This window comes from Scyliorhinus canicula, chromosome 3, assembly GCF_902713615.1.
Source record: "Scyliorhinus canicula chromosome 3, sScyCan1.1, whole genome shotgun sequence".
Taxonomy (NCBI): Eukaryota; Metazoa; Chordata; class Chondrichthyes; order Carcharhiniformes; family Scyliorhinidae; genus Scyliorhinus; species Scyliorhinus canicula.
In genome coordinates this window covers 263,677,185-263,701,987 of record NC_052148.1, presented here as the reverse complement: position 1 = coordinate 263,701,987, position 24,803 = coordinate 263,677,185, and the positions used below count along the sequence as shown (strand labels likewise).

The 24,803-nt window shown below is 47.8% G+C and overlaps 1 protein-coding gene across 12 annotated transcripts; it reads right to left on the bottom strand.

The window, feature by feature from the left end:
• Nucleotides 1-16,084: 16,084 nt before the first annotated feature.
• On the bottom strand, nucleotides 16,085-23,825 carry LOC119963508 (filaggrin-like). 12 transcript variants are annotated; one of them, XM_038792735.1, is made up of 3 exons: nucleotides 23,555-23,825; nucleotides 19,893-21,581; nucleotides 16,085-19,784 (listed from the first exon to the last, which is right to left on the bottom strand). In XM_038792735.1, exons 2-3 carry the CDS (start codon nucleotides 21,475-21,477, stop codon nucleotides 17,320-17,322), a joined length of 4,050 nt encoding a protein of 1,349 aa, XP_038648663.1. In that variant the 5' UTR covers nucleotides 21,478-21,581; nucleotides 23,555-23,825; the 3' UTR covers nucleotides 16,085-17,319. The 12 variants fall into 12 exon arrangements, with proteins under 12 accessions (XP_038648663.1, XP_038648662.1, XP_038648666.1 ...); XM_038792734.1 differs by having other exon boundaries at nucleotides 16,085-19,847; nucleotides 19,935-21,581; XM_038792738.1 differs by having other exon boundaries at nucleotides 19,980-21,581.
• Nucleotides 23,826-24,803: the final 978 nt, after the last annotated feature.

The following is a 24,803-nucleotide window of genomic DNA, read 5'->3' as shown; positions in this document are numbered from 1 at the left end:
CAGTCGCTGAAGGTAAGCATGCAGGTACAGCAGGCGGGGAAGAAGGCGAATGGATGTTGGCCTTTATTGCGAGTGGATTTAAGTACAGCAGCAGGGATGTCTTGCTGCAATTGTACAGGGCCTTGGTGAGGCCACACCTGGAGTATTGTGAGCAGCTTTGGTCTCCTTATCTGAGGAAGGATGTTCTTGCTATAGAGGGACTGCAGCATAGGTTTACCAGACTGATTCCAGGGATGGCAGGACTGACGTATGAGGAGAGACTAAATCGGTTAGGGTTATATTCACTGGAGTTCAGAAGAATGTGAGGGGTCTCACAGAAACCTATAAAATTCCAACAGGACCAGACAGGGTTGATGCAGGAAGGATGTTCCCAATGGCGGGGGTGTCCAGAACTAGGGTTCACAGCCTGAGGATGCAGGGTAAACCGTTTAGAACTGAGATGAGGAGAAATTCCTTCACCCAGAGAGTGGTCAGCCTGTGGAATTCATTACCACAGGAAGCAATTGAGGCCAAAACATGGATTCTCCGGCCCGCTAACCACGTTTTCCGGCATAGTGCGCCCCTGCCGGCAGCGCGATTCTCCGTTCCCGCAACCGGCTAATGCGATTTCCCCAGACCGTCGGGAAACCCGCGGGCGTGTGTGTGCTGCAGGCAGTGCGGAGCATCCTGCCGACGGAGAATTCCGCAGTGTATGTTTTTGAGAAGGAATAGCATGTGGGGCTAAAGGGATCAAAGGATTTGGGGGAAGGCGGGGAACAGGTTACTGAGTTGGATGATCAGCCATGGTCAGAATGAATGGCGGAGCAGGTTCGAAGGGCCGAATGGCCTCCTCCTGCCCCTATTTTCTATGCCTCGCCTGCCTTTTGTGTTTGTATTCTATGCCACTCTTTATGAGGACTACAATCCTGTGTGCTTCTTAAATAGCCGCATCAACTTGTCCTGCCATACTCAAAGATTTGTATGTTCAAACCCCCAGCTCCCTTTTCCTGCACCCCCTTTAAAATTGTACAATTATACTCCTCATTCTTTCTTCCAAAATGCTCTATTGCACATTTAATTGCAATGCGTCTGCCCATTTCCCCAGTCTGTTTACATCTTTATCTTGATGCCCTCGATCACTGGGTCTGGTTTAGCTCACTGAGCTAAATCGCTGGCTTTTAAAGCAGACCAAGCAGGCCAGCAGCACGGTTCAATTCCCGTACCTACCTCCCCGGACAGGCGCTGGAATGTGGCGACTAGGGGCTTTTCACAGTAACTTCATTGAAGCCTACTCGTGACAATAAGTGATTTTCATTTCACTCAGTCTTTTAATTCCATCATGTTTGGTGTTGTTCCATTGTCACTATTTTGAATTATTACACTCAGGATTGAAATTAATTGGCCAATAAGCCATATCAACATCAATCAAAATCTGAATGTTTTAATTTAAAGTTTCTTCTCTCCTCCAGAGAGTTTGATCGGTTCCTGTCGCTATTTTAAGATGATCGTATCTCACCATCGATCATTGTAAAATCTCCATCTGAGAACTGTGTAGCTCATTATGCTCCGGAGCCATACAGAGCGGGAAGATCCCAGCTTTTATTCCTTTGTCTGTGGTGAGTTTTGGTCGGTGAGTGACGCTCACAGTCTCCACACTCTTCCACAGAAGGGCAAACAAGGGTCCCTATTACTGATCGCCTTGTAGCTTCTGCTGGACAGCTTTTGCGGTTGCGTTTCTGTGTGCGTTTGTGTATGTTTGTGCATGTGAGTATGTGTCTCTGTACGTGTACACAGATGCTTATGTGCGTCAATGACTTTGTTACCTCTAAACTTTACAATTTCAACACACTCCTCTCGAGCCTCACACATTCTACACCCCCCCCCCCCCCCCCCCCCCCCCACCCCCAGATAGATTTGAGGTCAGCCCATTCCCAAGTCCCAACTCGCCCCAAGTCCCATTCCCCAATCACCCCTGTGCTTGTTGAGTTATTTTGCCTCCCTGTTAACCAACGCCTCCACGTTAAAATTCTCATTCTTCTTTTGAAATTTCTCCATGGCTTGCACCTCCTCCCTGCACCTCTGTCATCTCCTCCATCCAACAACAGCTTCTATTTATATCGCACATAAAACATAAAAAAGCCCCAAGGTGTGTCACAGGAGCAGTATCAGTCTTCAGGATAACTGCGCTCATCTAATTCTGGTTCCTTCAGCATCCCCGATTTTAATCGCTCCACCAGCAGCGACCACCCTTTCAGCTGCCAAGGCCTAAGCTCCGTAATACCTTCTCTCCATCTCTCTTTCTTCCATGAGAACACTTCAATCTATGTTTTTGACCGAGCGTTTGTCCATCTGCCCTAATATGTCCTAACGTGGCTCGGTATCAAATTTTGCTTTTATCACTCTCCTGTGAAACACTTTTATGTTTAATGTGCTCCATAAATAGAAGCTGCTGTTGTATGTTTGTGTTTAAAATGGGTCCATTATTCGGTGCCATTACCTTCAGATACTTAACTTCCATTTTAACCTGCCTCAATGATGGAGGAGTCCAGCATATATGTGCATAAGACAAGGCCCCGGCATTCGCAACAATCTTCAGCCAGAAATGCCGAGCGGATGATCCATCTCGGTCTCCTCCGGAGGTCCCCATATGTCAGTCTTCAGCCAATAGAATTCACTCCACGTAATATCAAGAAACTGCTGAAGGCACTGGATACCGCAAAGGCTGTGGGCCCTGACAATATCCCACCAATATTACTGAGAACTTGTGCTCCAGAACTTGCCGCACCCCGAGCCAAGCTGTGCCAGTACAGCTACCACGTTGGCATCTACCCGGCAATGTGGAAAATTGTCCAGGTGTGTCCTGTACACAAGAAACAGGACAAATCCAACCCAGCCAATTACTGCCCTATCAGTCTACTCTCCATCATCAGCAAAGTGAAGGTGTCATCAACAGTGCTATCAAACGGCACTTACCCAGCAATAACCGGCTCAAGGACCCTCAGTTTGGGTTCCGCCAGGGTCACTCAGCTCCTGACATCATTATAGCCTTGGTTTAATCATGAAAAAAAAGTGCTGAATTCCAGAGGTGAGGTGAGAGCAACTGCCCTTGGCATCAAGGCAGCATTTGACCAGGTATGGCATCAAATGATCCCTCGTTAAATTGGAGTCATTGAAATCAGGGGGGAAACTCTCCACTGGTTGGAGTCATACCTGGCACAAAGCAAGATGGTTGTGGTGGTTGGAGGTCAGTCATCTGAGCTCCAGGACATCGCTGCAGCAGTTGCTTAGGGCAGTGTCCTAGGCCCAACCATCTTCAGCTGCTTCATCAATGACCTCCCTTCCACCATAAGGTCAGAAGTGGGGATGTTTGCGTATGACTGAACAATGTTCAGCACCATTCACGACTCCTCAGATAATGAAGCAGTCCATGTCCAAATGCAGCAAGACCTGGACAATATCCAGGCTTGGGCTGACAAATGGCAAGTTACAATCGCACCACACAAGTGCCAGCCAATGACCATCTCCTACAAGAGAGGATTTTTTTTGGGAATGTTTTTTATTGAGTTTTCATATTTTATATCCAACAAATTACAAATTACAGTAGTCCCCCGTTATACCGCGCTCCGCAATACCGCGGTTCGCGATATACGGCAGGGGGGCTTATGGACCCCAACTGTCAGCTTCCCTCTCCGGATCAAAGTGAGCTGGCCGCTGAAATTGACACTGCCGGCTGCTCTCTCCCTCCAATCAGCCGGCAGTGTCAATTTCAGCGGCCGGCTCACTTTGATCCAGGAAGGGAAGCTGCTCTCTCACTGAAACAATCAGCCGGCCGCTGAAATTGACACTGCCGGCTGATTGGAGGGAGAGAGCAGCCGGCAGTGTCAACTTCAGCGGCCGGCTGATTGTTTCAGTGAGAGAGCAGCTTCCCTCTCCGGATCAAAGTGAGCCGGCCGCTGAAATTGACACTGCCGGCTGCTCTCTCCCTCCAATCAGCCGGCAGTGTCAATTTCAGCGGCCGGCTCACTTTGATCCGGAGAGGGAAGCTGCTCTCTCACTGAAACAATCAGCCGGCCGCTGAAATGGACACTGCCGGCTGCTCTCTCCCTCCAATCCAACTTTTAAGTTGTTAAAAATGCAGCAGTGCTTGTTTTAATTAGATCCACGATGGGGGTTTTAAATTTATTTTAAAATCTATGCATGCGCTTCCCATTGTGAGTCTACGGGGGTCTGACCTCTCCCCCCGCCCCCCCCCGTAGACTCAAAATGGGAAGCGCATCCATAGATTTAAAAATAAATTTTAAACCCCCATCGTGGATATCCGCGGCTCGGATGCAACGCGGGTGGCTGTCTTGGACCCCAACACCCGCGTTATAAAGGGGGACTACCGTATTAGAAAAAAAACACGCAAAAATTAACATGTATATTTACAGGCAAGCATCTTCATAATAACAACTGTGGCCGCCCCCTTTAACCGGCATACATATTTTACATTCCCCAATATGGCCGAGGCACATGTTTATCGGCATTTATTTACAATTTGGTTTTGGGCCTTAGCTTGCCATCAGACTGTCGCTTGCGGCTTTGTCCGTCCTTTTTTTTTTGGAATAATTTTTATTCAAGTTTTCAACAACAAATTTTATCACAACAGAGAAAAACAGTAACCCCTCCCCTCCAATACAAAAACAATAAATTAACAAGAAAAATAAATAAGCATAAAACCATGAGAACAAACCCCCATAAAGAACCCGTAGCCCCCCCCCCCCCCCTCCCCCCCCCCCCCCCCCGGCTACCTTCCTCCGATTCCTGTCCATTTTCCCCTGATTCTTGGCCACCCGGCTTTTCTTCCCTTTGTTCGTTGGCCACAAACAGGTCCCGGAACAATTGCATGAATGGCTCCCACGTTCTGTGGAAGCCGTCGTCTGACCCTTGGATGGCGAATTTGATTTTCTCCATTTGGAGAGATTCCGAGAGGTCAGACAGCCAGTCTGCAGCTCTGGGCGGTGCTGCTGACCGCCAACCAAACAGGATTCTACGGCGGGCGATCAGGGAGGCAAAGGCAAGGGCGTCTGCCCTCCTCCCCAGGAATAGATCTGGCTGGTCTGAAACCCCGAAGACCGCCACTATCGGGCATGGCTCCACCCTCACCCCCACCACTTTGGACATAGCCTCGAAGAAGGCTGTCCAGTACTCCATAAGTCTGGGGCAAGACCAGAACATGTGGGCGTGTTTGGCCGGGCTTCCTTGGCACCGTTCACATCTGTGTGATCTATTGATGTCAGTCTGCTCAATGACCGAGCCTCCACTGCCCCGTGGAACAGAGAATTCCAGAGATTCAACCCTCTGGGTGAAGATATTCTTCATCCTCTCAGTCCTAAAGGCCTGCCCCTCATTTTAAGACCATGTCCCCTGGTTCTAGACCACACCATCCTCCCCCCAACCCCCCACCCGACTCTGCCCAGCCCATGGAAACATCGTTTTTTAAATAAATTTAGAGTACCCAATTCAGTTTTCAACAGTTTTTCAGTGTTTTTTTAATCTCCCATTCCCCCTCCACAGCCATGCTGTCCAATGTCCGTTTGTAAATACTTGTAGTAATTCACACCAGCATAACGTCCGCCTGAGTGGGGCGGAGAATGTTGAAAGCACGGAGCATACTGGGTCCAACACGGTAAGTTTATTGAGGTGGCAAGGGAAAACCCCGCCCCCAAATTCCTGGGAGTTCCTGGGAGTTCATACTCTGTGGTAAAGGCGGGAAATCTTATAGAGCATAATCCGTGGCCCCCCATGGGGTCAGAACAAAAACCCTGGGCAGGACTCTCCATTGTCCGATGCTGATATCATAATTGGCAATCGGCCGGAGAATTGACTTTGATGCCCAAATCGGGGCCGGTTTGACGCCGGTCAGCCATGCTCCGTCACCTCGGAAATGGTGTAATCGCTTTGCGCGTCATTGCAACGGCGTTGGTGCATCATCGGCCAGCCCTCCCCAGCCCCTGATGGGCCGAGTTCACGACCGCGCGGTTGACGTGCGGTCTGAGCGTTCGGGAACCCAGCGTGGCGGCTGCAGACTGTGCCCAGCGCCGCCACACTCAGCCGGGATCCGTGCTGCTGGCCGGGGGGTGGGGGGTGGGGGGCTTCCGCGAGGGCTGGGGGGGGTCTGGTGACAGGTGGCCGGGGGTGACCTGTGGGGTCGCGGACGGCGGGTCAGGTCCGCGCACGGCTGGCGCCATGTTGCAAGGCGTGACCGCTGCAGGTCATCGCTGTGTACATACACAGCCAGGAACCCGGCCATTCTCCGGCCTTTCTCGCCGCAGGAGCCGGGAGTTTCACCCGCCTCCACTGCTAGCCCCTCACCGGTCCTGGAATTGGTGAGGAGTCAGCAGCGATTTTGTTGTCGCAAAATACCCGCATATTCTCCGTTCTAGCCGGCACCTAGACGCTGAAACAGTGCACCCAGCCCCCTAACTCACTTTAAAAACACCCATCAAATCTCCTCTTATTTAGGATTCCCTGTTTGATGGGAATACTCCCAGAATCTCAAATCACTTCCATCCCTGGTGTCATCCCAATCAATCTGTGCTGTACTTTTTCTGTATCTTTCAGGTCCTTTCCATATATATCCAGATAAGTGCACACAACACTCTAACTGTAGCCCAACCAATGTTTTGTCTAGATTTCCCATTCTGAGCGCCTTTCCACTGATTTTGACAGGAATACCGAGCAGGGAGGATGTGAAAAGGCCGCTAATTCACAGTCACCTCTTCTCAGGATCTACCTGAGTTTAGGCAAAAGCTAAAATCAATTTCTGGAAAGAGCACTATAAGAAAGTGTTTTTGCAAATTCACCACTCTTCTTAGAATTCCCCCTATACCAAAAAGGGCCAATATTCTAAATGGTGAACAGGGATTCTCACTCCCTGACTCCGATGCAGGCTTCGGTGGGTGCTATTCAGGTCAAACTATCTTTTCAAGTTATCCCCCGGTATAACCCATACCTTCACCGAAGAATTTTACCTACTTACCCCTTAATAGCATCGATGTCCTGGGTCCTGCGTTATTAAGGAAGTGAAGTAAGCTAATAACCACTTTTTCAGGTTAAGTTATTTTATTATTATACTTTTTTTTAAAGTTGCAAACACTTTCTTTACAGAAAGGTAAAAAGATTAGTGATTCTGGATGCTGTCTGGTTGGTTGTAGGGACCTTCAGACCCACATTAACATTTTAACTTTAAATCCTAGCCTTCTTTAAATCTATTACAGTTTACACTCGGCTGCTTGCCTTGCCTTTCCCATGACCGAGTTCTCTCTCTCTCTCTTCCTCTTCCCTCCTGATGCTGGTTCTCTGTTTTCTGTCCTCCTTCCTCTGTGCTCCGTTCTGACCTCTCCAGCTGCTGCTCCCTCGCGTTCTGCTCTCCTCGTTGCTGCTGCCTCGTGGGTGGGGGGAAGGAGGAGCCCACACTTGATACTTTTTTGGCGGGAAAGATCGGGACCTCCGATAGGGGATGGGCTACGGGGCTTAAAGGGGCATGGTGGGGGGAGGGCCTGAGCGCTGGTATTTTGACAGATCATCTTGTAGATCTGATCAATTTTCACTGAGATATGCTCAAAGCACTGGTTAAACAAACCATATCTTCTTCTTTTGACATATTCAAAATCCTGTCTGCTTATCCTAGCTTTCTTTCTGCTTGATTCATATGCATACACTGACTCTTGAAACTTATCCCACACATTTTGCAGTTTTTCAACAGCTCTCAAATTTGGTGCAGCAGTTCTATGTAAAATGGTCTCCTTTTCTTCCAATAATTTATTCAATCTATTCTCAAATATGTCTGTTGTGGCTTGGGTACTTTCCTCTTCTGTTAAAACCTGAGCGCTGGGGCGGGAGACAGACAGGCGCCAAGGGCAGGGAAAGTGTCTTATTTAAAATGTTTATTCTTTCCCTGTACCCTCTTAGACCAGATATTGCCAGACTTCAATGTTTCAAATGACACCTTTTCTGTATTTTCCAGAACAAAAGGCATAAGTGGGTCATTTTGGATAATAACGAATGGGACTGTGATGTGCCCAATGGAATTGGGACATATCTGAAAGGAGGGGTTTTCAGAATTGCCGACAAGTATTCTGATTTTTTTTGCCGAATCGTGGAGGTGGGGGAGAAGGGTCAGGCCATGGAGACAAATTCAGCCAAGGAGAATAGGGTTATATGTACACGAGTAAAGTCATAGCTTAATCTGTACACCAGGTGGCAATATTGTGGGTCTGTACCTAAACTAACTGCATGCTGCCCCATCACACTACAGTTCATGTCAGTGCATATGGACTGTAAAACTCTCCATTTGCTTAAAAGCGCCAGGTATATCGGGACATGAAGATAAAATCAGGTATGAAAACAGAAGATATAATCTACTCAATTGTCCAGTTAGTTGCAACGTTATTAAGGGAGGTATTGACAGTTGTTGTCAGCTCATTTTGGCCTGCATAATAATTGTTGATATTTCATAATAATACTGATACAACTACCCCAGAATATATGTCAAGCTTTCCAGTGCAGAACTCTCAATTTTCCTGCAGTTTTGATTTGCACAGCCAAATCTATCAGCCAGAATCTGGTAAAACGAGCACATTAACAAAAAAATCATTCCTGGGATGCAAGTGTTGCTGGCAAGGCCAACATTTATTGCCAAGGTGGTGGTGAGCTGCATTCTTGAACCGCTGCAGCTCATTTGGCGTAGGTGCATCCATGGTGCTGTTAGGGAGGGAGTTCCCGGATTTTGGCCCAACAACAGTGACGGAACGACCATATGTTTCCAAGTCAGGATGGTGAGCGACCTGGAGGGGAACTTGCAGGTAGTCATGTTCCCCATGCATCTGCTTCCCTTGTCCTCCTAGAGGTTGCAGGTTTGGAAGGTGCTGTCGAAGGAGGCTCGGCGGTTTTCTGCAGTGCATCTTGTGGATGGTGCACGGTGCTAATTAGGAAGTATCTCATTGATGCACTATCAATTACGACGAGAGTACAGAGTAATCGAGGCTTTATTACACAGAGATGTGTTGCCTCCTACAGCTGCTGCTGAAATGGCTGCAGTTCGGAGAGCACACACATTTACACTCCGCCTACTGGGCGGAGCCAGCAGGCAAGGATCTACCCCCGCACCTGTAGTACAGGAGCCTTACCGTAATACCCTCGTATGGAGTGCAGTATATACAATATAATACAGCAGTGGTGATTACCACACTCATATTCTCATCTCTAGACTTAAAGTTAATTGTTAAACCGAGCCTTGAATCAAAATCCAATGTTTTGTCATGTCTTAATAAAATTGATCAAAATAGGACACCTGCATACTAACATTTGGAGATGGTAACTATTGTTTACTCTCTTCCAGGTTGCCATAAGAACATAAGAACTAGGAGCAGGAGTAGACCGGCTCAGCCACTAGCACTCTCGCCCGAGTCAATAAGTTGTGGGTTCAAGTCCCACTCCATAGACTTGAGTGTACAATCTAGGATGCCACTCCAGTGCAGCACTGGGGGAGTGCAATGCCTTTGGGGCTGTCTTCTGTCAGAGGAGACGTTAACTCAAGGCACCTCTGCCCTCACCATTGGGTGTTAAAGCTCCTGTGGCACCATTTTGAAGAACGGGAAGGTCTGCCTGGTGCTCACTGTTCATCCCAAAACTCGCTGCCAAAACAGGCTACCTGCTCATTTATTCCATTGCCGATTGTGGAACTTAATACAAACATACAAAGATTCTGAATTAGATGGACGAGGCCTCGGTTGAGGAGTTGAAGGGTAAATGGGAGGAGGAGCTGGGTGAGGAGACTGAGGAGGGAACGTGGGCGGACGCCCTGGGGAGGGTGAACTCCTCCTCTTCTTGTGCGAGGCTTGGCCTCATACAGTTTAAGGTGCTGCACAGGGCTCACATGACCGGGACAAGGATGAGCCGGTTCTTTGGGAGTGAGGACAGGTGTATTAGGTGCTCTGGGAGCCCAGCAAATCATGCCCATATGTTCTGGGCATGTCCAGCATTGGGGGAATTTTGGAAGGGCGTGGCAGGGACGTTGTCGAGGGTGGTAGGATTCAGGGTCAATCCGGGCTGGGGGCTCGCAGTATTTGGGGTTGCGAAGGAGCCGGGAGTGCAGGAGGCGAAAGTGGCCGGTGTTCTGGCCTTTGCGTCCCTGGTAGCCCAGCGGAGGTTTCTTCTTCAGTGGAAGGACGCGAGGCCCCCAAGCGTGGAGGCCTGGGTCAACGACATGGCAGGGTTCCTCAAGCTAGAAAAGGTGAAATGTGCCCTAAGGGGATCAGTGCAGGGGTTTTTCAGGAGGTGGCAGCCATTCCTGGACTTCCTGGCAGAATGATAGAAACAGGCCAGCAGCAGCAGCAACAACCTGGGGGAGGGAGGGAGGGGAGGGAGGGAGGGGGAGGGGCGGGGGGATGTTTTGTACTAAAGGGACGGGCATAGTTGTTCTGTGCCAATGTCGGGCATTAATTCATTTCCTCTTCTGTGTATACACCGGGGGGGGGGGGGGGGGGGGAGAGGGGGGGTGTTTCTGTCCTGTCTATTGAAGGTACGGGCAGATGTTTTGGGAGAATGATGGGTGTTAGCTTATCTCTTCCGCTGAGTATGCGCCGGGGGGGGGGGGGGGGGGGGGGGGGACTGTTCGTTCCATTCTTTGTAAAGAAAAATTCTGTCTTTTTGTTGTTGATATTATGCAAAATTTTGAATACAAATTATTATTTTTTTTAAAATTCTGAATTAGGAGCAGGAGTAGGCCACTCGGCCCCTCGAGCCTGCTCCGCCATTCAATAAGATCTTGGCTGATCTGATTGTAACCCCAGCTCTGCATTCCAGTCTACCTCCTGATAACCTTGTGCCCACTTTGTTAATCGAGAATCCATCTCCCTCTGCCTTAAAAATATTCAAGGTTCTTCCTCCACTGCCTTTCGAATAAGACAGTTCCAAATAGTCACGAAGCTCAGAGAGAACAGATTTCTCCTCATCATGTTGAGAAAACATCTCTGCGGCAACAGTGCACAGAATGTATTACAGATCCAGTTCACGTTGAAACTCTATTTTTGTAGCGCATTGTTCACCTGGTGCTTTAATAACCGGCAATGCTGGTAATGAATTCACAGTAACAGAATTCACAGTAAGTATTCCCTCAGTAATTCTTGCTGAATTGCCGCTTCATTTTCCCGCTGTCAGTCATCCAGCTATGAGTCCCATTCCGCAAGGCTCCACCTTTCATTTATTTCAATGAGAATTGATTCATCGGGTTTTGAAATGCAAGCCTCAGAGGCTTCAGCATGCTTTCACTCAGCTTTTTGTTCAGCAACTGTACAAAGACATCAGCTGTTGGAAAAATACATTCAAGTAAAGAATTCAGAAGAATTCTCCTTTCCATTAAAAAATAAATAAGAGGGCCTGGTAGAAGGATATTTGCCCCCAGCCAGTCACTGTGGGAGTTGTCTGAACCAATACCTGCTCTGATTCTAGCGCTGCGTTCTTCTCGATAAACGTTGCCTCTTGTAAAATTAACATTAGAGCCTCCTTGCCGATGACCCCCAACTCAAACTCATCACCAGATCCTCGACCTATCCACTGACTCTGAATAGGGAGTCTGCTCGTCTGACTTCCAGTACTAGGTGAGCAGAAATTCCCTCCAACTAAATATTGAGAAGGCTGCAACCATCGTCTTCCATACCGCCGCCAGCTCTATTCCCTGGCCATCAATTCCATTCCTCTCCCTCACAACAAAGGCTGAACCTTCTCTCCGCAATCTTAGTGTCAGATTGGGCCTTGAGATGTGTTTATGACCACCTATCTGTGCCGTCACGAAGACCGCCTATTTCCACCTCTACGCCATCTCCCGACTCCATCTGTGCCTTAGCTTATCTGCTGCTGAAACCCTCATTCTACCTCGAATTGACTATTCGAACACACTCCTGCCTGTCTTTCCATGATCCTCTCTCCTCCCGCCACCCCCTCCCCCGCCCCTGTCCCCTCCCGTCCCCATCCATAGACCTCAGGTCATCCAAACCTCTGCTGCTCACAACCTTCCTTACACCAATTCCAGTCCGCCTTTCGCCCGTCTTGCTAAATTACATTGGTTTCTGCAACGCAATACCGCGATTTTAAAATTCTCATTCCTGTTTTCAAATCTCTCCCTAACTTTGTAACCCTTTCCGGTTCTCCAAGATGCTCCTCTAATGGCTGACGTCTCAAGCATCCCTGATTTGAATTGATCCACCATTGACGGCCGGGCCGAAAGCTAATCTCTGGAATTCCCTCACTCAACCTTCCTGCCTCTATCTCTCCTTACTCTTTGAAGACACGCCTTAAAATCTACCTTTTTTTTTAATTATAAATTTAGATTTTTTCCAATTTAGGGGCAATTTTAGTGTGGCCAATCCACCTAATCTGCACATTTTTGGTTTGTGGGGGCGCAACCCACGCAGACACGGGGAGAATGTGCAAACTTCACACGGACAGTGACCCAGAGCCGGGATCGAACCTGGGACCTCAACGCCGTGAGGCGGTTGTGCTAACCACTAGGCCACCGTGCTGCCCTTAAAATCTACCTCTTTGATCAAGCTTTTTGTCATCTGGTCTAATACCACCTTATGTGGCTTGATGTCAAATTGTGAAAAAATGAAAATGAAAATCGCTTATTGTCACGAGTAGACTTCAATGAAGTTACTGTGAAAAGCCCCTAGTTGCCACATTCCGGCACCTGTTCAGGGAGGCTGTTATGGGAATTGAACCGTGCTGCTGGCCTGCTTTCAAAGCCAGCGATTTAGCCCAGTGTGCTAAATTATAATGCTCTCTTGAAGCACCTTGGGATGATTTATTACATTAAAGGTGCTATCTAAAATGCAAGTTGTTGTTGTTTTTGTTGCATGCCTGCACAGGTTCCATCTGTTTCAGGCCTGTTAGCAAGGAGGGACTGTCTGGGACGACTGAGGGAAATGTTCAGTGAGCCTAAGAGAATTTGATTTATTTGAAATTTATTGTCTTCAATCAGATATGGACTTCGTCATCTGGCCACCCACCTCCTGGGTGTTAAAAGACCTCCAATGCCACCAACATGCCGGGCATGAAGCACACGCTCATGACAAGTTTGAATTGTGCCACCTGCCACATTGTTAAAGGCCCAAACATCACCTGCAGTGCCCGCATCTGATTCATATGCAGATAAGGCTCCTCATGCCTGTTGGGGGCACCCTCTGATAGATTGGTCTGGCATGAGGCATCCCTCACCAGTTCAAGGTGTGGCCCAGCGCACAGCCCACAATGAACTGGGCGAGTTTATTTAGCTGCGGATGTGTTACGGACACCCACCCCGATTCATACCCCACTGATCAGCAACCACTGCCGTCCAATCAATACAGCCCAGATCAATGGTGGTTGTAAGGGATTGAGCACTCTCCTGTTCTTCTTCAAAATAGTCGCTGTGGAATTATTTGTGTCCTCCTGAGAGGTCAGACAAGACCTCGGTCTAAGGTCCCATCTGATAGTCTGCTGCTCGAGAAAGGGACTCAGAAAACCAGGTGAAGCGAGATTTCATTCAGATGGTAATTACGACAAACAGTAGTTTACCATTCCACGATTACACAGGACTTGCTGAACAATCCTGAGTGTGCTAAACAGCTATACTATAAACAATTTAAGATAATTAGTCGAGTTCATAAGGTGGCTCATTTAGGCTTGCTGTAAGAGACATACATTCACATGCAGGGCCTGTTCTCTGCAAACAAAAGGAATATGTTCAAGCCTTGCACCTTTATTGAATTATCCAGGAGCTCAGGGAGCCTATAGTCCCCATTGCCTTCTCCATGGAAATGTCTCAGCCAATCATAGTTAACTTGCCAACCAATCCGCAACCTTTTCTCCTGCAGTGTCAGGTATTTTGATCGTTTGAAGTTTGGCATTCTTGCACGTGGCCTGATGAGTGCTTAATGAAAAGCTTCGGCACCAAGTCTCTCTTTTCAACAACAGTCCACCAGTTAGTTCTGATTTTGTGCTGCAATACCTTCAGTTATCCTTGCCAGGAAACTGACTAATGACTCCAATGATAAGGTACGTTTGGGTACTGAAAAGATTGTGCAACAACATGATCAAAGGGAGGTACGTCGAGCGGACTGAACAAATATTTTCACTGTGTGTAGGCAGACAATAAACTATTTGTTTTAGCATGAAACCAAGATGTAAGCAATACGAGTGTGTTGACATTAAAGCGTAAAAGAAAAATATGACAGCAAGAGTGGCAGAGTGCGAATATCCATGCATTATAAAGCGTTGGATTTTTGAAAAATCTGATTACTACAAGAAAGCTACACTGAAAGCTATTATACAACTGGGGAATTGCTAAATGAACACACTGAATGAGCTGAGGCTCATAAACACAAGTTAATTTGATTATACAGGCACCGCAGAATGTAATTACTCCTGCCCCTCATGAAATGAAAGTTGCCACGCTGAATGATTGACCTCATTGTGTGGCTGCCACTGCCTGAAAGAACCAAACCCAGTTACCTTGAGCAAACTGGGAGAATTCAAAAGAAATTGATTGTCACACGGACGGCCTGAAGGAGATTAAACGCGAGGTGAGGATGTCGGAAGGGGATATAGATCACGCTTTCTGTCGCAGCCACTGAGATTTCCACCTAAATAACTCAGGGGAAACCTCACCCTTAAGCCACAGTTTGCATTGATACAAGGACCACTGATGTAGAAAAACATCCCAGGGCACCTCAATGAGGCATCGGGCAAAACATAAATGACTGCTGAGTCAAAGGAGATAATACGTCAGCAGGGTAACCGAGGTCGGTCAGAGGGGTGCATCGTAAGAGTGGTCTTCCAGGTGGAAAGGGAGGTAGGGGATGCTGAGGGGGTTATGTGGGGAATTCCTCAATGTAAATCCTAGGCAGTAGGAAGTGGTGGCGAAGTGAGGGTTAGTACAGGAGACCAGTGTCCAAGGGAGTTTGTGGGAGAGTTGCGGGTGGGGGTATCGCAAGATGATCTAGATGCAACAGGAAATAAGTCCGTGAAGCAATTTAAATACATGCTTGAAAATTGTCATTTGAAGAGATTGTGGGGTGGGGTGGGGAGGGGGATGGTGATTGGGAACTAATACAGATCAGCCAGGACAGGGGCTAAGAGATAAACAGGACTTTTGTGTGATTTGGGTAAACACACAGGTATTTTGGATCGTTCATACACAGTTTAAGATGGAGCACATGAAGACCTTGTAGGCATGAGTACAGCCAGATAGCAGGCAAAGTCCAGCAGCAGCCACATTCAGAGGTCTAGTGCAGTGTCATAGTGACAGTAGCCTCTTGTCTCTCAGTAAAGGCTGAACAATGTGTGCCCTTGTTTCCTTCCAGCTCCATTGCGAGACATTTAGCAGGTGACCCTGCTGCCCAATGTTACTGTGGGACCAATGACCAGGAAATAAGCACCATTTTAACACCCCTCTTACAAAGTGCTGATGCCAACACGGGTGGGTGTGTGGTATGGCTGGCATGCCCTGCTTGAGGGTTTCGGGAGGGCAAGTAAAAATAAGTTTTTCCTTCCACCAAATCCATCCAGTCCTCAATGAATTCAGGGCCTTGGCTCAATGGTAACAACTTTAACTCTGAGCCAGAATCATGAGTTCAAAATGACAGAAGTGCTGCCCGTCACAAGAGTCATGAAACCGAGGACTCATTTGCCCTCTTGGGTAGATGTAAAACATCCCACCACACTTTCCTAGAAAGGGTTTCCTCAAGATGACCTGCTGACATCTATCCCTCAAGCAACATCGAAGGAAGATGACGTAATCATTCATCTCAATCCCATTTTTGGGAGCCTACTCTGCCCAATTTGACCACTGCGTTTCCTGCATTACAACAGAGGCTACTTTTCAAAAACTACTTCACGGCTGTATGGTGTATTAGGTGACCTGGAGGTTGTGAATTTATTGTTTATATATTCAGCATGAAGTGTCTGAGGTTATCTGTAAAGAAATGGCCAACCCCACAAGAAATCAAAGATAGCTGCAAGCCCTTATTCAAGAACAACGCAGCTTAATTCAAGGCCTTTGGGAGAAAATTGAAAACAGAAATTGTTCCCGTATATCGTTCATGTTTATTACATTACAGAAAAAAAGATTGAAATGTAAAAATACAATGCATAATAATCATCATTTAAGAAAATGGGCCTTAAGCCTCATTAATATTGCTGAGCTGACGATCGAACATCGGACAGCTTGTTAAGTATGAAGGACGTGGAGTTATAATGTAGCTGGATGAGAGTGGGGAAGGGAGGTGGTTAGGGCGATTGGGGCGCCCTGGTGGTACATCAGCAGAATAACTTTGCGGCACCTGTTCTGCATGCTTCTATTCAATTTTGACAAGGAGATCTTAATCAGGCTTCCTTGTTTACATATGTGAGAGGGATCTAGTTACTCACTTATGTTTAGGGGAATGGATATAGAATGGATGTTAATAGGAAACAAATGCATTGCTTTAGTAGAAGACAAACAGTAAACAGTTAATATCAGTAACACAATACAAAAACATGGCAGCAAACCGTAGAGACCGTCATCCAAAATACAAGGATTATTTAACCTAGTAGAAGCTAAAATTTATACTTGTGATATTTTTCATCACATTTATACAATATAAAGTGCCCTGGTTTTCTAAGCACAGTATGCTAATCCACAAATTTCATCTTACACAAAATGAAGCATCTGTGACAAGTGTTAGCAATCCTTTCCTTAATGAATTTAAAAAGCCATTTACTAGCCTGCTCCTGTATGACTATACACTAGATGATGCAATGTTGGCTCTACATTAAAATGGCGCAATAATCAGTCGATTTTCAGAGGATAGTCTATAGGAAACACAAAACTGTACCTGCCATAGGCGACACGTGTAACCTTCCTCCCTCAAAGCATTAACATTAAAATATATCAATTGTTTTCATGCATTTTAGACCTTACTGTGACAAGATAATGGATACACATTCTTAAACTCCAGAATACAGTTCAGAGTAAAATCTTCACAGAACAGTCACTTCTTAGTTTTGATTTAGTCATGATGAAATATAGTCTAACTGGGTCATTTTGTCTACAAATAGTGGTCATTATTGTCTAACTGATGACCAAATAGTGCTTATTTGTATCTAGTGGACAGATACACCAAAGGAAGACCATGTAGAATAACTACACCCACTATGTATTTTATGGGGAAAATCTGTAATTATAGGTTCCACCTACCCAAAAACAATGAGTTCAGAAAATAATCTCAGATCGTCTGTCACAAACAATTTGGAGGGTTTACTCAAATGCTACAATTCCCATCAGTCAATCACAGAGGACGGCTGTGGACGAATACAACACTGTGGGGACCTCATATTCTGTAGAACTGTCCTGAATATATTTTGCTGCCTCCTTTTGCTGGCTTTGTTACTCTCGGGGGCTGCATCTATAGACACTGATCTTTTGCTCTGATTATTTACTTTGATTTGCTTCTCATATTCTACGATCTGTCTCTGTAAGTGACACTGAATGGCAAATCCCAATGATTCAGGGTCAAGGGAGGCACCATAAACTTCCCAGGTCATGCCCTGCTCATCCCAGACCACATCCCGGACATTCTTTGACTGCGCCTTCTCTTTATTTGAGTCGCCGGACAATTTCTTTTGTCCAATTTTCACATCAATGATCCGTTTGGACTTTGTCACCTCAGAAGCCCGGGATGCCTTACCGACTTGGCAAGGAGTTTTTGACTGGCCAGTTTCCCTATCCGGGGCACAGCCAGCTCCTGACTGAACACCTTCCTTACCGTTATTATGCAAAGTTATTAACTGACCAGATATTTTGCTGTTGTCAGAGTCAGGTTTCAGTTGGCCGGTCCCTTTACTGATGCCACAAAGGGATTGTTGTTGGGCTGATTTATTATTGGTGGCATGTACACCCTTTGATTGCCCAGATACTACCCTGGTGGTGGCCTGGTTGATTTCTGACTCAACAGATTCCTTATTGACACTGCAAGGGCCTTCCAATTGGCCAGAGCCTTTACTGATGTGACAAACAGCTTTTTGTTGTTTGGACGTCTCGCTGATGTCATGTACATCTTTGGATTGGTTAGTTTGCTTTTTGGTGTCAGGCTTTGACTGAACAGCGTCCTTTTTGACACTCTGAACACTTTGCGGCCCAGGCTTTTGAATCAAGGCACAAGCAGCTTGAGACTGGTCAGATTTCTCCTGGCCATTATCTAGAATTCTTGACAGGTCAGCTACCTTGTGGATGTCTACAGTGGTCTTTGAGCACAGCACTGATTTACTAAAGTCAGGATCTATTTTCAATGGGTCAGATTTCTGCGGTAGGCCAAATTTATTATCAATTTCAGGTCCCATTCGTGATTGGTCAGGTTTATTAGTACCGCCCGGTGGTTGGTCATCTTTTTTATTGCAGTCACCGGCAATGTTTGACTGACCAGATTTATCAACTATGGCGTCGGACGGGTCAGATTTGTTATTGAAATTCCGAGCAACGCCAGATTCCTCGATAACACAAGGTGAAATGGTGGAATGGGCCGATCGGCGATTGATGTTTGACTGGTCTGAGTCCTCGTTGGTATCACCAGAGGTGCTTGACCTTATGGACCTCTTGTGCAACTTTGAAGTCTCCTTCAAGCATTCAGATTCCGTTTTGAGTTTCAGATGGTCATGTGTTTCAGTTTTTGATTCATTAGGAACAGGGACAGATGGTGCCTGTCCACATGCTGGATGCCCTCTAGCAGTTGGTAGCTCTCTCAGATTAACACAGCTAGCTTTTGGATGATAATCAGAGTCTTTTGGGGATTCCTGCTCCTTTTCATTTTTATCTCGACTATGAAACTCTGATAAAACAGATTCTACTTTGACTCCTTCTGTTAACTCCTCACCGAATTCACAGACAACATTTGATCGTTCAGATCTTTCTGTAAAAGTACATGTCACCTTCAATTGCTGGGACCCCTGGTAGATATCACTAACACACACTGACTGACCATTGGCCAGAGTGAGTTTAGAATTGCTGTTTTCCGAATGGACTTTATGGACAGTCTGGCAATCACTGAGCAAGGAAGCCGTTGAGCCAAGAGCTGGGCTTTTGGGGCTGGTTGCGGTAGATTTACACTGAAAGCTTTGCAGGACAGCCTGGACTTCAACGTCCCGACAAGATTTATTCCAATTGGAAGGGAAGCAGCTGCCTGGAGACTGGTTCGTCATTGTCTCTGCGTCTTTAAACTTGGATTCTTGTTGTGGTTGATCTATCCCGCTTGGATTGGCCCCTGTATCTAATGGTTGCATGTTTTGTTGGGGCTCCCTGGGACTGTCACGGGCAGACCCCAGAGTCCCCTTTGGTACGGCCATTTGCGCAGAAGTTTCTGAAGGTAACGCAGGGTCAGCCTTGTGGGGAGATTCTGCGCCCTTTGTAAATCCCAGCTCTGGCTCTTGGTTTTCAATTTTTGAATTGAAGACAACTCCATTCATAGTTGCTGGCTCGACTCCAGTTGTGGTGTCAGGCTGTTCCTGGTATTTTTGATTCACAGTCCCCATTTCCTCTCTCCTTTCAACGCAATCCCGTTTGGTTTGCTGGTTCTGGGCAGCCATCAAGAGGGGCGAGTTTACTAATGACGACGTATTTCCCCATCTCATGTCTTGACCTGTATCTGGACCTTTCTCATTTCCTAATTGGTCATTGCTATTGGCCTGTTGGCCACCGGTCCCAGAATGTCCAGGGTCAGTATGCTTACTCTGCTGATGGTCAGTCCCAGGATGTCCAGGGTCAGTCCCAGGATGTCCAGGGTCAGTCCCAGGATGTCCAGGGTCAGTCCCAGGATGTCCAGGGTCAGTATGCTTACTCTGCTGATGGTCAGTCCCAGGATGTCCAGGGTCAGTCCCAGAATGTCCAGGGTCAGTCCCAGGATGTCCAGGGTCAGTATGCTTACTCTGCTGATGGTCAGTCCCAGAATGTCCAGGGTCAGTCCCAGGATGTCCAGGGTCAGTCCCAGGATGTCCAGCGTCAGTCCCAGGATGTCCAGGGTCAGTCCCAGGATGTCCAGCGTCAGTCCCAGGATGTCCAGGGTCAGTCCCAGAATGTCCGGGGTCAGTCCCAGGATGTCCAGGGTCAGTATGCTTACTCTGCTGATGGTCAGTCCCAGGATGTCCAGGGTCAGTATGCTTACTCTGCTGATGGTCAGTCCCAGAATGTCCAGGGTCAGTCCCAGGATGTCCAGGGTCAGTCCCAGGATGTCCAGGGTCAGTCCCAGGATGTCCAGGGTCAGTATGCTTACTCTGCTGATGGTCAGTCCCAGAATGTCCAGGGTCAGTCCCAGGATGTCCAGGGTCAGTACGCTTTTTCTGCTGATGGTCAGTCCCAGGATGTCCGGGATCAGTCCCAGGATGTCCAGGATAAGTCCCCGGATGTCCAGGGTGAGTCCCAGGGTGTCCAGGGTCAGTCCCAGGGTGTCCAGCATCAGTCCCAGGATGTCCAGGGTCAGTCCCAGAAAATCCAGGGTCAGTATGCTTACTCTGCTGATGGTCAGTCCCAGGATGTCCAGGGTCAGTCCCAGGATGTCCAGGGTCAGTCCCAGAATGTCCAGGGTCAGTCCCAGGATGTCCAGGGTCAGTCCCAGAAAATCCAGGATCAGTATGCTTGTTCTGCTGATGGTCAGTCCCAAGATGTCCAGGGTCAGTCCCAGGATGTCCAGGGTCAGTCCCAAGATATCCAGCGTCAGTCCCAGAATGTCCAGGGTCAGTCCCAGGATGTCCAGGGGCAGTCCCAGGATGTCCAGGGTCAGTATGCTTACTCTGCTGATGGTCAGTCCCAGGATGTCCAGGGTCAGTATGCTTACTCTGCTGATGGTCAGTTCCAGGATGACCAGGGTCAGTCCCAGGATGTCCAGGGTCAGTCCCAGGATGTCCAGGGTCAGTCGCAGGATGTCCAGGGTCAGTATGCTTACTCTGCTGATGGTCAGTCCCAGGATGACCAGGGTCAGTCCCATGATGTCCAGGGTCAGTCCCAGGATGTCCAGGGTCAGTCCCAGGATGTCCAGCGTCAGTCCCAGGATCAGCACATTTTTTCGGCGATGCTTTAAGTGCACATTTTGTCTGCTTCCCTAGGATGATTTCTGCTGCGATTGGAGCTACACCATCTTTCTCTGCATCTTTATCACAGTGGTTTTTTGCACTCTGTCTCCCCCACTCTCCCACTTCTCCACCTCCATCGCGTTTGTCTTGATCTCCATTGGAGGATTTGCCTTCAGTTTGGCTGGGTTCAAATGTTGAAGAGGCTGAACTGATGGGGCTCTCCTTTGGCCTGGGTGAGGAGCTTGGTGCCTTCTGCTGGATGGGGCTGGTTGGTTTCCATTGGCTATTGTTAAGAGAGCCTCCACCAAGGTCTTCATGACTCACTACAGCTGTCGACCTCTGCACAGCCTGAGAGTCCAGGGCATTGCGTATAGTCCCCATCCGGGCCGGCAATCTTCACAGCCGCCCTTCTCACTCAGGGTGAAAATCGCGTTTGTCCACCACTACTTTTCTTGTGCGATCTTCCTCAGGAGACAGGCACTTTCCTGAAATGAAACAGAATCATGAGAGAGAGATCCAGGATATGCATCAGGGGAAGGGAAATTCAGGCACATCTTCCAGCGGAAAATAATTACATTTGCTGACACTGCTCACACCAGCTCTGAAGACGAGTCGGATTGGACCCGAAACATTCACTCTGTCTCTCTCCAAGATGCTGCCTGGCCTGCTGAGATTTTCCTGCATTTTCTGTTTTTATTTTGAATCTCCAACATCTGCAATATTTTGCTTTTATTTTACTACCTTTGTTGTCCTGTATTAAGGAATTTCAAGGAATTGTTGTCATGTATATATATTCAGTACTTATAAATGGCATTTGATCAAGTGTCAAGTATAATTTCAACCATTGAGATATTGCCCTACACTTGATTACTGTATTAACTTTTTAAAAGCAATTTTCAACGTGTGAAATGCAGTATGTCAGCTGTCACATTCGATGTCACAATTGTTTATTTCAGGAGATTACATGCTTGAAAAGTACATTCTGTGTAAAGTGCTCTCAATCAGACTGAATAATAAATGTGCTATCTAAATGTCCATTCCCCATTCTATATCAATTCCCAGCAGAATCTGCCTATTTCACATCGAATGAAGTGTCTTACACGCATCAATGTGTACTGAATGCTAATTGTTCTCTGTATGGTGTCTCTCACAAAGACACACACAAATATCCACGCATCCATAACCACACAAAGACAGACATACACACATATAGACATGCAAAGACACACTCACCCACTCAGACATACACAAATAGACGCAATCACCGCATAGACAGACATATATATAGACAGACACATAGACACTGCCCTCTCAGGGATACATATATACTGATAGATACACATTGCATCGACTCACACACACAGATCCATCACTTAGGTATACACAGCCAGGCAAACACCCAGGTGGAGATACCCAACCCCACATAGTTACACACACATATATGCAAACAGACACATGCAGGAACCCCCTCAAAGACTCACACAGAGACACCCACGCGCGCACACACACAGACATGCAGAAACACACATATGCAGAGACCTCCCTCACACACTCAAATATAGACTTTCTCAGACCATACATAACATAGACACCCAGAGATACATACACACACAGAGACATACAGAAACAGGCACCCCCTCACACAGACTCACACAGAGATACACATAGGCACACACAGACACATGCAGACACCCCCTCACACAGACACACATAGGCACACACAGACACATGCAGACACCCCCTCACACAGACTCACACAGAGACACACATAGGCACACACAGACACATGCAGACACCCCCTCACAGAGACTCACACTGAGACACACATAGGCACACACAGACACATGCAGACACCCCCTCACACAGACTCACACAGAGACGCACATAGGCACACACACAAACAGACACCGCCTCTCGCAGACACACACAGACCTCATGTCACAGTTCCCAGCTTACGTTTGAAAAAAATGTTCACAATTTCCTTTAGAGCCGAGCACCCCCTGAATAATCTGGGGGGGAGGGTTTCAGTTGTCTATTCCCTGGCACAGTAAAGCAAGCTGGCTTTTTGTGAAGCTGGTGGTTTGAGCTGACCCCCAGCCTGTTGGGAGAGCTCCCAGCCGCCGAGTGGGGGAGATTGAGACCCAACCTGTGCGCCGCTCGAAAAGGGCTATTTATAATCCGGACCCCCACCCAGAGGGGCTGGGCTGCGGTGAAGGTTGTGGAAGGGGAAGCGGCTCCCACATCAGGAATCCGGGGGAGGGGGGGGCTTCCCGAGCTTCAGTCTGGAGCTGCTCCCCAGCCCGGTGCTCAGTCCTCCCTCCCCCTCCTTCCCCCCCCCCCCCCCCCCCCAAAACAGGAGCAGGAAGCCCCGCACGTCCACAGGGGCTGCACGGGGCTACCGGGAGCAGGCAGGCGCTGCAGAGCACTGCGGCTGTGTCAGTGCCCCAAACACACTCACCTCCTCCAGCACTCCTCCACTTGTCCTTCCCGCTGTGTGTCTCTCTCTCCCAATCAGCTCGGATCTGACCTTGCAGCAATTCAGGAGAGAGAGAAAAAAAAAATCCAACCACCTTTCACCACCAAGCCAGATGCTCAAGTGAAGTGTTCACATTCCTCCTCTTTAATCCCCAAGGAAAACAGAAAGGGTTCTTTTTTTTTTGCTGTTCTTTCCAAAGGCAAAAATTTGGTCCTTCCAACGTGAACGAGCCCCGATGTACCCCCGGCGGAATCCTCACCCGCAAAGAGAAAAAGACAAGTGAGCGTCAGCTGGTGCCGCCTTAACCTGGAATCGGCACAACAGCGTCAGAGACCACCCACCGTCTGCCTCCTCCTACCTGACCACTTCCAATTACTGTCTCTATGTATTGCTGCAAGACAGGGAGGCAGGAACTCCCCCCCCCCCCCCCCCCCCCCCCCCCAACATACACACCCACTCCAGGACACACACACAAAAAAAAACAATCTCAAGCTTGTACCCCCTTTTTTCCAGGACGCACTGGCACCATTCAGCAGAAGATCCCGGGGAGCTGCCCCGTTGCGTCCTGGCCAACATTCATCCCTCTCTCAATCAAAATCACCCGGCGCAGGTTATTCAGGGCATTATTATCTGGGCCAGTCAGCAGCGATCACATTTCCCCCCCCCCCCCCCCCTCCACCTCCCGTCGGTTTGTTGGTCTGTTTGTCCGTATCTCGAAACAAGCCCGAGAAAGCCGATTAGATTTTGGTGAAGATGCGGAGTCTGGCATTTTTTTAAGCCTCCGTTTGTGTGGGAATACGGGGCATATTGACTCTTCTTGTCCTTTGGAACGTTGTGGGTTGTTTGATTTAGAATGCTGTTGATTGCTTTAGAATGTTTGTGGATTGCCTCACCTGCTGTGGTGGGATTTGTCATGGCTGCCAAAAGACGTGAGCAGAGTTTTCGGAGCAAGTTGGTTGTTGGGCCTGGAATGGCCCCGAAGCTCCCTCGGTGAGGTAGGAGCTCTTGATAAAAAAATCTTTCTATTGTCAGCTTTGTAGTTACAGAGTATTAGCCAGGCAAGGGAATAGGGAAGAGTTGCGTGATTGACATAACGTTGAGTTAACAGTGTGGCCAAGGCACTGAGCGCCCGCTTCAATTGTCTTTTGGGAGCTTGTTGCGCACAAACTGTTTCCTACATTAGGAGACTTCAAAGTGCTTTGGGGGTTCCTGAATCCATAATCAGAGAGGG

Bases quoted from the DNA above. Each gene is read 5' to 3' on its own strand.
- LOC119963508 (XM_038792729.1), bottom strand. From the start codon at position 21,477: ATGGGGACTATACGCAATGCCCTGGACTCTCAGGCTGTGCAGAGGTCG.